This window comes from Perca fluviatilis, chromosome 3, assembly GCF_010015445.1.
Source record: "Perca fluviatilis chromosome 3, GENO_Pfluv_1.0, whole genome shotgun sequence".
Taxonomy (NCBI): Eukaryota; Metazoa; Chordata; class Actinopteri; order Perciformes; family Percidae; genus Perca; species Perca fluviatilis.
In genome coordinates, this window is record NC_053114.1 from 157,501 (window position 1) to 171,731 (window position 14,231).

At 39.6% G+C, this 14,231-nt stretch overlaps 1 protein-coding gene across 2 annotated transcripts; it reads right to left on the bottom strand.

Moving 5' to 3' along the window:
* Positions 1-2,754: 2,754 nt before the first annotated feature.
* lrrc28 (leucine rich repeat containing 28) lies at positions 2,755-10,015 on the bottom strand. 2 transcript variants are annotated; one of them, XM_039795615.1, is made up of 10 exons: positions 9,795-10,015; positions 8,363-8,588; positions 8,168-8,208; positions 7,773-7,810; positions 7,514-7,651; positions 5,503-5,709; positions 5,313-5,415; positions 4,886-5,085; positions 4,165-4,324; positions 2,755-3,887 (listed from the first exon to the last, which is right to left on the bottom strand). In XM_039795615.1, exons 2-10 carry the CDS (start codon positions 8,528-8,530, stop codon positions 3,818-3,820), a joined length of 1,125 nt encoding a protein of 374 aa, XP_039651549.1. In that variant the 5' UTR covers positions 8,531-8,588; positions 9,795-10,015; the 3' UTR covers positions 2,755-3,817. The 2 variants fall into 2 exon arrangements, with proteins under 2 accessions (XP_039651549.1, XP_039651551.1); XM_039795617.1 differs by lacking the exon at positions 9,795-10,015 and having other exon boundaries at positions 8,363-8,605.
* Positions 10,016-14,231: the final 4,216 nt, after the last annotated feature.

A 14,231-nucleotide genomic window follows, 5' to 3' on the forward strand; every position in this document is an offset into this window, starting at 1 on the left:
AATAATAATAATAATAATAATCCATTTTATTTGTAAAGCACTTTTCATAAAAGAATCTCAAAGTGCTACAGAAACCACATTAAAACGCATTACAAAAAAAAAGAAAAATACATATGTAAAATACGCATAAAAACAGCTAAAAGAGCAGTTTAGTGCAAAAAAAATAATATCTGCAAAGCCTAAGGACAACTTAAGAACGCCTGCCTGAACAAAACAGTTTTAAGCTCTTTTTTAAAGGTGTCCACAGACTGGGGTTTTCTCAGATGTTCAGGGAGGAAATTCCAGATGCGAGGAGCAGCGATGGAGAAGGCTCGATCTCCCATGGTGCGGAGTCTTGAGCGGGGCTGATAGAGGAGGTTTGTACTTTGGGACCGGAGGTTACGGGTAGATGTGTGAGGGATGAGGTCTTTGAGGTATTGCGGGGCGTTGTTGTAGATGCAATGGTGGGTGATGAGGGCAATCTTGTATTGAATTCTTGAGGTTATGGGTAGCCAATGAAGGTTCTGAAGAATGGGAGTGATGTGGTCGTATTTGCGAGCTTTCATCAGAGTTTGGGCAGCACAGTTCTAAATGAATTGTAGTTTCTGAAGGTTTTTATTTGGTATACCGATAAGCAGGCTGTTACAGTAATCAAGCCTGGAGGAGATTAATGCGTGGTCGAGTTTTTCAGCGTCAGAAAAACTTAGGAAGGGGCGAAGTTTAGAAATGTTTTTGATATGAAAAAAGCAGGTTTTGTACAGATGTTTAATGTGGTTTGCAAAGGTCAGTTGTGGGTCCTCCATTTTGGGTCTTGACCAGAGAAAGAGATAGTGGTTATTAGTGATGACTGGACCTGATGAGGGTTGCCAATTTGTATGGCTTCAGTTTTAGAAGTGTTCAACTGGAGGAAATTTTGACTCATCCAAGCCCTAATCTCCTCCAGGCAGTTAGAGAGGACAAGAGCTGATGGTGAAGAGGAAACGGCTGATGACGAGGGAGCCGATGATGCTGAAGGGACCGGGGTGGAGCATGAATCGCTTCGCAGGTATAACTGAGTGTCATCAGCGTAACAATGAAAGGAGATGCTGTGTCGGCTGATGACACGACCCAGTGGCAACATGTATAGAATAAAAAGCAGGTAAATTGTAAATTGCAAGCATAGAGGAAAAGACAACTCACCTGAATAAATCTTAATTTTTAGACCTTGATTTAACACATCATGCTCACCAGAGGTAGAGATGTGTGGATGGAGAACTCACCAGTATTCTTAGTGTATACCACACTATGTATTATCAGACATTAACATGGGAATATAACTTGCAGACAACAGACTTTGTCAGAGAACAGGGCTTCAGGCTAGGCCACTAAATGTGGTGATCAGAAGTACAAATATCACTACCCCCAAAATGATAATTTTGTATTCACGATGTGACATTTCACAGTCCGTGTTATCTACAGTAGGCTGAACAACACTCGAGTGAGCTGTTGCTCAGTCTATTAATCCCCCCGCCCAATCCCCTCCACACTCTACCCTTCATGACTCACCACAGGAAATTACTGTGGTGTTGCATGATGTATCCAAATGCCACAGTGTCTCATAATATGGGCTCCACTTAGCGTTACACACAGTATAGCACAGCAATTAGTTACTATATCGACTTGAGTAGTATACACTAGTACAAAAGTAACACCTCTCAATCATAATTTATAACCCACTAGAAGCGTGTGGTGGTACCCTGCCTTCTGACTTTGTCCTCATTTTGATGAGTGCGGGACATTTATGGGCATCAGCAAAGAGTTTTTGGGCCCCACCTGGGTGTGTAACCCCCCAGCTAATACCAGCGTGCAAGCTGTGCAGCCCATTCTCACTCCCAACCGCTACTTTGCCCCAGCAAGATACAGATGAAACAGACACACAGAAACAGACAGGATGAAGCTCCACCTGTTAAGAATGCATGAAAACAAATTAGCAAGCAGGCAGAGATGTGAACAAAAGGCTAAATGATTAAAATAGGTAGCACAATAAACAGTTCAAATAGTTACTTAATAGTCCACTGATGAAAGCAAAAAGTTGCACATACAGTAAACATACAGCGTTGGAGTATTGCTCAAAGCAGACTAATGGATACAGTTTCCCATCCTCATGTTGGGTGCATTATGCATATTACTTACCGTATGTAGACTTTCATCATGTTTCTGTGTGTGCACCGTGTCCAGGTTTTTATATGAACATGCAGCATGATAATCTGTGTTATTTCACATGTGCAGTCAGCAGAGATGTGATACTCCCAGAGGGAGAGCAGAGCACCAGCCAGAAGCCGTCGATCCTGGTAATGGAGCCGCTGTGCTTTCTGCTCCACAACCCCTCTATTAACACACACACACACACACACACACACACACACACACACACACACACACACACACACACACACACACACACACACACACACACACACACACACACACACACACACACACACACACACACACACACACACACACACACACACACACACACACACACACACACAGAGCTTGGCTGTCCTGACCTACTAACATTTGCAACTACATGTCACTGATGGCCAGAATAACAGTAGTCTGTGATGTTAGCTAACAAACCGTTGGTACTCCAAACATATACTGTACAGTATGCATGCATTCGTTGCTGTGATACGGACATAACGTGACCTGTGTTAAGTATTTATATGAAAATCTCACCTTTCCATGCATCCACTCTAACAAACTCTAAAAAAAGATACACATACACTGAAAGTTGTTGAAATCAGTCAAGATTTACTTCCAAACACATTCAAAACAAATGATGAATTAGAATTGTACAACATAGTAATGAACATTAACAAACACGCATCAGTTCAACAGGATAATGACACTGTGCCTCTGAAGTGTTCAAAGTAACCTTATTTCCTAAAAATGATGACACAAATATTTGACCCCAAACTGAATGGGCCTGCAGACTTTAAACCTGTTGCAACAATTTGGGTATTTTGGGTGCATGTAAGTTTAGATGCATTTAAGTTTATGTAAAGACAAAAACATTAGTTTTTAACATGTAAATATACGTAAACGTATTAACTTCTGTTCTAAAATCAGTCCAATTTTCAAAATGGATACCTGTCCAATATGACTGACATTGCAAACTGTCAAAATTCTAATACCTTTTTAACAAATATGTGAGATTAATATTTGGCTCATTTTACTGACTGTACCTAGATTTTATACACAACTCCATAATAAGTCTCTAACAGGTCACTGTACTTGCTGCAGAAAATGACACATATCAAATAGATGCACATTCTTTAGTAAATTATAACCCTTCAAATTTTCTTCAGTAATCAGTCAAACAAACTGTACTACAAATGTTAATACTTCAAATATGACTCCACAATCAATGGGATGTCTGCTGCAATACACTTATGTGTGAAAAATTGCTGATTTCACAAAAATCAAACCGTGCTTGTTCTTAAAAAGTGCCCAGTTGTGAATAGTATAATACTTCACGTCTTATAGTGTTAGTTATTATTTTGACCCCCAACACAAACACAGGAATAAAACCCTCCCAGTTGGTTGGATTCAGGAACATCATGTAGGTTTGAGTCTTTGACAAGTATGTTAAAATGTTGCTTACCATGTGTGTCCATCATCTGACCCACCACACATCCACACAGCCTGCTTCTCTATGGTTCTTAGCATTGTCAATCAAGCACAGAGCTCACAGACCCTCAAGATCCACACAAATTACAAGCTATCATCTGCCACCTTCAGGAAACCACTAAACAGCTCCTGAGTGAATGTGTACAGGATGAAGGAAATGACATCATCCTTGGAGATCAAAGGTCCGGAGGCAGCGGCTAGAGCAGCAATAGGCCACAAAACTCACAGTCGTCCTTCAGAGGAAAGAAGATGAGCATGCATGTTTAGCTGACAACAATTAATTTGCAAATATGGAACGATATTTGTAGTTATCTGTAAACATTGTAGTGAAAAAGAGGGAAGTTGCTATATTTAGTTGTCATTTTTCATTTCATTTCTTATTTTTTATTTTTTAAACAGGAAAAGATTAAAGACAATCGGGTCTGACTCAGTACAAAACTGATTTTCAGCAGGTTCCTGCTCTGCAGCTTCAGTGGCCTGCTGTGTGAATGGAGGTGTGTTTGTTCTGACCTGCGGTGCACTCCTGCCAGCGCGGTGTCACGGAGGGGAAAGAGTTTTGGGTAGATGATGGTGAACATGGTTTGACTGCAGCGGTGGCAGTGTCCCAAGGGGAACTGCAGCAGGTCCAGCAGGCTCTTCGGGAGGGTAATGGGAGGCAGCAAGTTCAGGTCTAAGAACACAAAAGTAGAGGAAGTATTCTTAACTCTTTGCGTCAAACAAAACGTGTTTTCCCCCCAGACATAGAAACCTTCTGAGGAACTCAACCATCAGGGATCAGGGTCTAGATTTAGTTCTGGGGGCTTTATTTCTCCCCCCAAAAAAGGCCCTGATCGGGGGGTAGTACTTTCTGAAAGTACAGAACCTTCGGGGTGGGGTTTGCATACAGCACGGCTGCTTCAACCTCGCCAGTCGCTTCATTCCTAAAACAAGGAAGTAATCTCATAAGGATTTAAGACCATTTTAGGACGAGGGGGAGAACATTTCTCTCGGTTGTACAAAATTGAAACTAAAATTAGGCTTTGCTGTCGGCTTCCCGACTCATTTAAAAAAAAGACAGAAAAAAAAGAGCGTGATCGGTCAAGCCAGCGGCCACACTGCCCTGCTGGCTGTAGACCAGGGGACAGACAGGTGAATGGAGGAAGAGGATCTGAGGGAGCGCGACGCTGGAGGAGATCAGACAAATATGGGGGGGCGAGGTTGTACATACATATATACATACAGGTATACTCACTGGTTGGGCGTTGCTGGTAGATGCAATGCAGGGTTCTCATGGCGATCTCCTCGAGGGGAACCACGTTATCCGTCTCTGAACCCAGCACCTTCACTTCAGCTGGAAGCCCGACCAGCGCCTCACCCAGCGCATCACCCAGCGCCTCACCCAGCGCCTCACCCAGCGCCTCACCCACGAACACCTGGGCTGACACACCGCACCTGTACACACACAATTTTTTTTAATCTCATATGCAACATTGTGTAACTGCATTTACTTTATGGTGTTTTCATAATTTTTTTAAAAACTTTTTTATAATTTTGTTCCACTATTCAAACAACGCATAGCTAAACTAACTCATACTGCGGCTATATCAAATTGAGTTAAACTGATCCAAGTCAAATTAACTGCTTAATACCAAACAGCTAACTCTGATTAGCTGTAATACCCGCTGCAGCCGATGACTTTGTTATACAAGTAGGAGGGAAGGCCTTTCAGGTCCACATTGTTGTCCACGAACACAAACTGCAGCTCTCGTGATCTGCCCAGATCTGAAACACACACACAGATATTATCATTGCCTTTCGCACAATATCTACATCACTACGGCAAAACACAGACACAGGGGTATCACTGACCGAGCGGTAGAAAGGTCAGCCGGTTAGCAGCCATGGAGAGCTGGTTGAGGCGGTGGAGCCAGCAGAGCTGCCGGGGAACGTGGCTCAACAAGTTGTGGTCAGCTGTCAGATTCTGCAGAGAAGTACAGCGGTGCAGGCGATCTGGTAGAGATACCAGCTGGTTCCTGGACACATCCAGAGTCTCCAGGTCCTGCAGATCACCGATCTCTGAAGGTGTCACACAAACATGAGAGAGAGCCCCAAACACTCTTTCTCAATTAGATCGCTGTCATTTAAAAACTAAAACAAATCAACAACAAATCTCAGAATAAAATGGTAAAAAATGTAACAAAGTGAAAGTTTTTTTTACGGGATAATTTGGAACTTTACAATTTTGGTTGACTAAATTGATAGTAATTTTTAAATGACTAACAGTCAGCATTATTTTTCATGTGATCTAACATTTCCAAGCAGTCTGGAACCAAGAAAGAACCCTCTTGAACCTATGTTTCTCAATATCACAGTTCCCTTTTCTGCAGTGTTCTGTAGACACCGACTTGCAGTGAGTGAGAGGATTCGAGTCAGTCACTTGAGGTTAAGTCAACATGAATTAAGTCAGACGGACGGTTGTTGTTGTGATCTTTTGTAATCAGACTGCAAATTCAAATTTCTAAACTGGGCTTTAAATGGAAATTAATCTTGACAAAAAAATAAGAAAATGCAAAAGATCTTCAGCAGGTAGGTAGTACTCTGTCTGACAGTGTGTGGGTAAGATACACTACTAACAGACTGCTGAAATGTCACCAATGTTTCTCAATTATTTACAAAATGTTGAGGTTGAAAGCTCAAAATCATAATTTTTTTTAATTAAAACAAAATCATCTGGATTCTAGCTCCAGTTATGATACTTAGTTTCTACATTTGTAGTAAAGACACAATGCCCATATGTCCATATTCTCACTGTGTAAATGACACACAGGACAGCCATGCTGTTGCCCTCTGCTGGCAAATTAAATACTTGCAACTCAATTGACAATGGCCCAAAAATATGCTTAACATGACTTTGTACCCCACAGTAGCAAATGTTACAAGTAAAATGTTAATCAATTTGCTTGACTTTATACCATGAATGAAGTATAACTGGGTTCTCATTTCTCAGCAGAGACTCATGCTAGTGGACTGACAAACATGAACACATACACAAACAAAGATAATATGTGTACAACTATTTTAATTTTTTTTAATTTTTTGATCAAATGCTTATTGTCTTTTTGGGCACAACATAAGCAGAGTATATGGACGAATACAACGATCAAACAAGCAGAAACAGCAAGAAAAAAACAACTAGAAACAAAAAACTTAAATCTATAGATTATCCAGGGCAGCTATAGTATCCATCCATGCCCTTATTGTCTTAGGGCTTTTTGTATCTTCTAATGAAGAACTGAATGTCCACAACATCCACATGTGTTTGCAAGTTTAATGCAACGGGCAGCATTACATCTTCACAAGTTACTTTCACCTGTCTCATGCTAACAACAACTTCTTCTGTCTTCTTTAACTAGCGTCAACATCCAGTCAGGTGAACACACTCTGATTCAGAACTCAATGTAATAGCGCCTCCTTCTGGAACAGCCATTATTAGCAGCTAACTTCAGAAACAGTATAAGGAAACAAACTACCATTCCTCATAGCCAAATAACTGACACAGCTTACAGATAAGCATTCTTGTAAGTTAATATTACAGTTAAGATATTACAGTTAGGATATCACAGGGCTCTATTCATCTCAACTGTTGAACAACTATGTTTATGTATTCATATCTTTGATAAACATGTACTATTCAGATGTATATTTTTTTTCTTCACTTTACTGTATGTTTGGTCTGACAATTTTTACACAGTGATCCTGAAAAAGCAGTATTTAATTGCATCTGTGTTTTTTATAATTAGAATGACCAGATAAACCTGACCTGGCATTTGAAGAAGACCATGAGAAATAAATGAAAACAAGACCCAGACAGCTGTTTTACCTGGAGGAAGGCATTTCAGCTGATTATTGGACAGCCTCAGGTGTCGTAGAGACTTTAGTCTGCCAATCTCTGGACAGAGGAACTGGAGGGCGTTATTACTCAGGTCCAGTGACTGCAGTCTGGCCAGGTTTCCAATAGCTGGGGATTAGGGTAAAAAGACAAACTTAACCAGCACAGATAAGGCGTTGCAGTGAAAAACAAGCTTTATGCTGAGTGGGGGGGGAAATGGCACCTTATCATGCCATAACAGAGGACCTACCTTCAGGAATAATGACTATGTTGTTTGAGTGCAAATACCTTAAATGAAAAAAATAAATAAAAAATGTTACAATTTGAATAGACCAAACTATTTGGTATCTCGCTGGTTAATGTTCTAAAACAGTCTCATGCATGCCTTTTTGTCAAGTTTTGTCAAGTGTAATAGTCTGTCAGAGTTACAATTTACAAATGCATCAGATAGCTTTATTCAGTCCAAACTACACAGATTTCAACATTCACAGTTCACAGCCACAGCATCAACTCAACTGCCGCCGTTCCTATTATACCAGCCAATATAATGGCATAAATAGTGCAGTTTCAGGCAACTCTTTTCTGTCAGATATAATTTGTTAAGATTATTTGCACAAAAACAACACAGCTTTGCTGAATACTCACAGTTCAATTAAATTTGGGAGCTTTTGAGCAAGATTGTCAGGCTGAGAGAGAGAGAGGGAGAGAGAGCAAACATAATCAGTAAATGTCACAGGTTTGTACATTTGTACAAACGGTCTTGAGTCATGTTCTGTTTAAAAAATGAACTGCATCAGTGATGTCTGACACTAGCAGAACCAGAGCGTACTGCGTGAATACCAGTGTTGTGAGCGAGTTCCTCTTCATGTACAGTCTCTCCAGAAACTGCAGGCCTTCGTCCTTCAGCAGCTCTACTGGGAACTTATTCAGGTTTCTGTAGTTAAGAAAGAGATTTTTGTGACGCTCCTGTTTGGCCATGGAAATAGTCTCGTGGAGTTCAGTTGCCATTTCCTCCCCGGTGGAAGAGACTCGGCAGTGCCTCCTTTCTTTATGGCATCACTGTTTCCTGATAGAAAGCAAATGAACAGAGGCATTAAGAGGCAAACAGACACTGTTAACTAAAACAAACAGACACTGTTACCTGTAACAGACACTGTTAACTGTAACAAACAGACACTGTTAACTGTAACAAACAGACACTGTAACCTGTAACAAACAGACACTGCAACCTGTAACAAACAGACACTGTAACCTGTAACAAACCGACACTGCAACCTGTAACAAACAGACACTGTAACCTTTAACAAACAGACAAACAGACACTGTAACCTTTAACAAACAGACACTGTAACCTGTAACAAACAGACACTGTTACCTGTAACAAACCGACACTGTAACCTTTAACAAACAGACACTGTTACCTGTAACAAACCGACACTGTAACCTGTAACAAACCGACACTGTAACCTTTAACAAACAGACACTGTAACCTGTAACAAACAGACACTGTAACCTGTAACAAACAGACACTGTAACCTGTAACAAACAGACACTGTAACCTGTAACAAACAGACACTGTAACCTGTAACAAACAGACACTGTAACCTGTAACAAACAGACACTGTAACCTGTAACAAACAGACACTGTAACCTGTAACAAACAGACACTGTTACCTGTAACAAACAGACACTGTTACCTGTAACAAACCGACACTGTAACCTGTAACAAACAGACACTGTAACCTGTAACAAACAGACACTGTAACCTGTAACAAACAGACACTGTAACCTGTAACAAACAGACACTGTAACCTGTACGAACACTGTAACCTGTAACAAACAGACACTGTAACCTGTAACAAACAGACACTGTAACCTGTAACAAACACTTAACAAACGGACACTGTAACCTGTAACAAACACTGTAACCTGTAACAAACAGACACTGTAACCTGTAACAAACAGACACTGTAACCTGTAACAGACACTGTAACCTGTAACAAACAGACACTGTAACCTGTAACAAACAGACACTGTAACCTGTAACAAACAGACACTGTAACCTGTAACAAACAGACACTGTAACCTGTAACAAACAGACACTGTAACCTGTAACAGACACTGTAACCTGTAACAAACAGACACTGTAACCTGTAGCAAGCGTTACTTTAGTTAGATGACATCATGTTGTCATTCCTAGCATCATTAGCATGCTAGCTAAGTAGCAAATAACTGTCGATAATAATACGCTGGCCAGAAAGCAGTTATTTACCTTAATCGTGCAGGACCATTCTGTTCTACTTTATTTCCCACATGTGCACATGAGCCGCCTAATGCTGAATGGATGTCAGTGAAAGCACATAAGCTAATGCTAAGTAATATTGTTGGTTGTTGAACAGCAACAGTGCTGTGTCGTAAACAACGTAACACGTCACTGGCCCGTCACACAGCCGTCACCATTAACGTAACTTCCTGTGGGAATCAGAGGTGGGAAACTCGGGCCAGATGCTGCGTTCATGCCACCTCGGAATAACAGGCACCTCCCCCGTGGTTACGTTGTTTTTTCGACTGCCATCGTTCACATGGTCGGGATGCGCGTTCTTCTTCTGTTATATTGGCGTTTGGCATAACAACTTGTTGCATGACTGCCACCAACGGTTGGCCGTAGCCGAGAGCATCAGGTGGGTGAAAACGGAGGCCACAATAACAAAAGATCTGCTGCTGTTTTGTTATGCGAGCATCCAAACAGCACATGGACAGGTGTTTGTTTGTGTTATCTGCAGGACAACCAACGGGAAAGGACATGGATAATGTGTTTTTTTTATACATAGACCTATTTATGAATAATCTGAAACATGTTATTTCTGTGTATGTTTCTTGGCAGAGGCGTTTGTCCACAATAAACAATTTATTGTCATTGAAATATGTTCAGTGAACCAAAGTCACCTACATCAAACGTCAGTTGTCAACAACACGTCACCAACTGGGAAACTCGGGTATCAAAACCCAGCCCGAGTTTCCCACCTCTGATTCCCACAGGAAGTGACGTAAATGGTGACGTTTTCACTCAAAAAAACGTTTTTCCGATGTCCATGAACGCACGGATATTTTGATAACAGAGTTCCCCAGTTGGTGACGTGTTGTTGACAACTGACGTTTGATGGAGGCAACTTTGGTTCACTGAACATATTTCAATGACAATAAACTGTTTATTGTGGACAAATGCCTCTGCCAAGAAACATACACAGACATAACATGTTTCAGATTATTCATAAATAGGCCTATGTATATAAAAAAAAAACACATTATCCGTGTCTTTTCCCGTTGGTTGTCCTGCAGATAACACAAACACACACCTGTCCATGTGCTGTTTGGATGCTCGCATAACAAAACAGCAGCAGATCTTTTGTTATTGTGGCCTCCATGTTTTCACCCACCTGATGCTCTAGGCTATGCTGTATGCTCATGCAACAAGTTGTTATGCCAAACGCCAATATAACAGAAGAAGAAGAACACGCATCCCGACCATGTGAACGCTGCCAGTCGGAAAAACAACGTAACCAGGGGGGCGGTGCCTGTTATTCCGAGGTGGCATGAACGCAGCATTTTTCTCTTCTAAATTCACTGCAGACAGCCACTGCTGCTGCCACCTGCTGTTACGTCGTTAAACTGCATCTGAAATGGCATCCATTTTATTTATTTGTTTATTTAAAAGGGACAATGCACATCAATTGACATTTTTTGTTTACACTCAAAATGTAAATGTGGTAGAGTTAGCAAAAAAGCTAATTTTCATCGGTAGTCCCTTGGCCGGTCAACACATTTTTTTTATTAATGTAATATGAAGATGTCATCTTCATATTACATTAATAAAAAAGAATGCAAAAGAGAAGGAAAGCAAATTAAGAAAGAAGAGAAAAGAGAAAGGGACAAATGAAATAAATAAAAAATAAGTTAAATACATGTAAGGGCAATACCTATGATGAGGTGAACCAGCTGTTGATGATTGCAGTTGTGATTGGTTTGAATCCATCTCTTGAGTGTGGTTTTAAATGACAGATAGCTGGTGCTTTCTCTGAGCTCAATAGGAAGGCAGTTCCAACACTTTGAGCCCCGTACTGAGAAGAGTTTGGCCAAACGTACTACGTCTATACTGTACAACACAGTCTCCCCTGGTGGCTGCCCTAGTTGCCCTGCCACTGCTGTTCTTCTGTTGTATACATTCACCCAGTGGTGGAGGTGCAAGTCCATGTAATATTTTGAAAATGAGGCAGGCATCTATATAACTTTACTTTACTTTTACTTTATTTATTAATTTGACAGGGACAATGCAAACAGAAATAGTGTCAAAACAAAGCTTGTCACTGAAGTGCTGCATAAAAAGTTTACAGCAGATGCTAAACCCGGGTTGGGCTTTAATACACAATAAAATGTACATACTTAACTATTTCAATTCAAAATAATAAAAAAAAATTATAATAATCTAAACATGATATCTAAACAACTCCAGTCCTAATAAAAATAATCTAAACATGATATAAAAACATGCATATCATATACAATTCTTACCTACTTAAAATAATTAAAAATGAGTACAGTTTGTTTTTAACCTGTTTTTGAGCCAGAAAGTAAACACTTTAAAGTCAGTTACAGTCTTGATGTCAGATGGTAATGAGTTCCAAAGTTTAGAGCTCTTCACAGAGAAGCTCGTCTGACCTAAACTGGTCCTGCAGTATCGTATTTTGCAGTCATGATTTGTGGAACTTCTGGTGACTCTGGTGCTGCTCAGTCTCTCAACAAATGAACTTAGTGGCTCAGGTGCTAAATGATTAATGCACTTATGAATTATTTTAAGAAAGCAAAAAATTGCTAAAGCTCTCAAAATTCATTAAATTATATTTCTTAATGATGGTACAGTGATGGTAACGTATTGGTTTTTTATCCATAATTTTTATAGCTCTGTTGTATACGGAACCTATGCATTTGGTTGTAGTGGGAGCGGCTTGTGCCCATGCTGTCATGCAGTATGAAATATGAGAAAAAATCATAGCATGCATGTATAGCAGGGCAGCCTGTTTTGGGATGTAGCTTCTGATTAGTTTGAAACAGTTGAGATTACTTTGTATTGTTTTTAAGATTTTCTTTATGTGCTTGTCAAATTTTAGTTGAGGATCTAAAACTAATCCTAAATATTTAAATTCTGTACCTGGATGAATTTCTTTATTTTGTATATTAATATTAAATCTACCTTTTAAATCAAGTTTTTTAATGAAAAAGCACATGGAAACTGTTTTAGAGAGATTTAGAACTAACTGATTCTGGATGAGCCATTGTTGGATGTCAGACATACTAGTAGACAGTACTGCTGCAGCCTGCTCAGGTGACCTAGCGGGTGCATAAAGAACAGCATCATCCGCATAGAGCTGACAACTGGCATCTGAGCAGTGCAGAGGTAAGTCATTTATAAAGAGACTAAACAGCAAAGGGCCAAGTATAGAGCCCTGAGTAATACCCATTTTTATGTTTGAGAGTGCAGATATGTTTTGATCAACTTTAACACACTGCACTCTAGACTGGAGATAAGATGTAAACCACAACACTGCCTCACTTGAGAAATTAAAATGTAACATTTTAGATAAAATCAAACTATGATTGACCGTATCGAATGCCTTTTTAAGATCAATAAATACAGCTCCCACCACATTGCCCTTGTCCAGGAACTTTTTTACATTTTCAGTTAAACAGCAGTTTGCTGTTTCAGTTGAATAACCTGGTCTAAACCCCAACTGGTGTGGATGGAGTAGCTGTCTGGCTTCTAAATCGTCATTCAATTGTGCTACTACAACTTTTTCAATAATTTTAGATAAAACTGGTAAAATTGATATAGGGCGATAGTTACTCATTGAGTCTAGGCTACCACTTTTAAACACAGGGATGATTATTCCTTTTGTCCATGCACTGGGAAATGTACTGGTTCTTATGGATAGATTAACAAGATGGGTCAATGGTTTGACAAGAACATCCTTATACTTTTTAAGAAAACAACTATTCATCCTAAAAATGTCATCAGACTTGGAATTTGATAGTTTAGTGATTATTTCTGCAACTTTTGTATCTGACACCTCTTTAATATAAAAGGAATCTGTTGAGGTGACTGTCAGTGAATGACTAAGGGGATTCACAGGCTGGAATTCCTTTGTTAATTCTTCAACAGATTGTACAAAGTATGAATTGAATCCATCAGCCATAGTGGCGCAATCGGTTATACTATTGCCATTGATGTTAAGTTCTGTAATCTTTTTATGTTTATTTGATTTATTAGTCAGATTATTTAAATGCCTCCAAAGTGAATTATTGTTACCTTTAGCGCTATCAATTAGATGAGTGTAATATGTCACTTACGACTTTATTCCTTAAACTTCTATAAGTCAGGAGATTGGTATTAAGTTTAGATTTTTAAAACTTTTTCAAAGCTAAATCTCGCTTTTTCATGAGTTTTCGTATTTCATTATTTATCCAGGGCACCGTAGAATCTTTTTGTTTAGATTTTATTTGCTTTGTAAATTTTTCCATCAGATTTGTAATAGATGTGGTCATGGAATTACAACACTCCTCTACATCGTCTAGTGTCATAATTTGTTCCCAGTTTATGTTTTTAAGTTCTCTTTCAAATTGCAGAATTTTACCTTTCGGAAAAATGAATTGTATT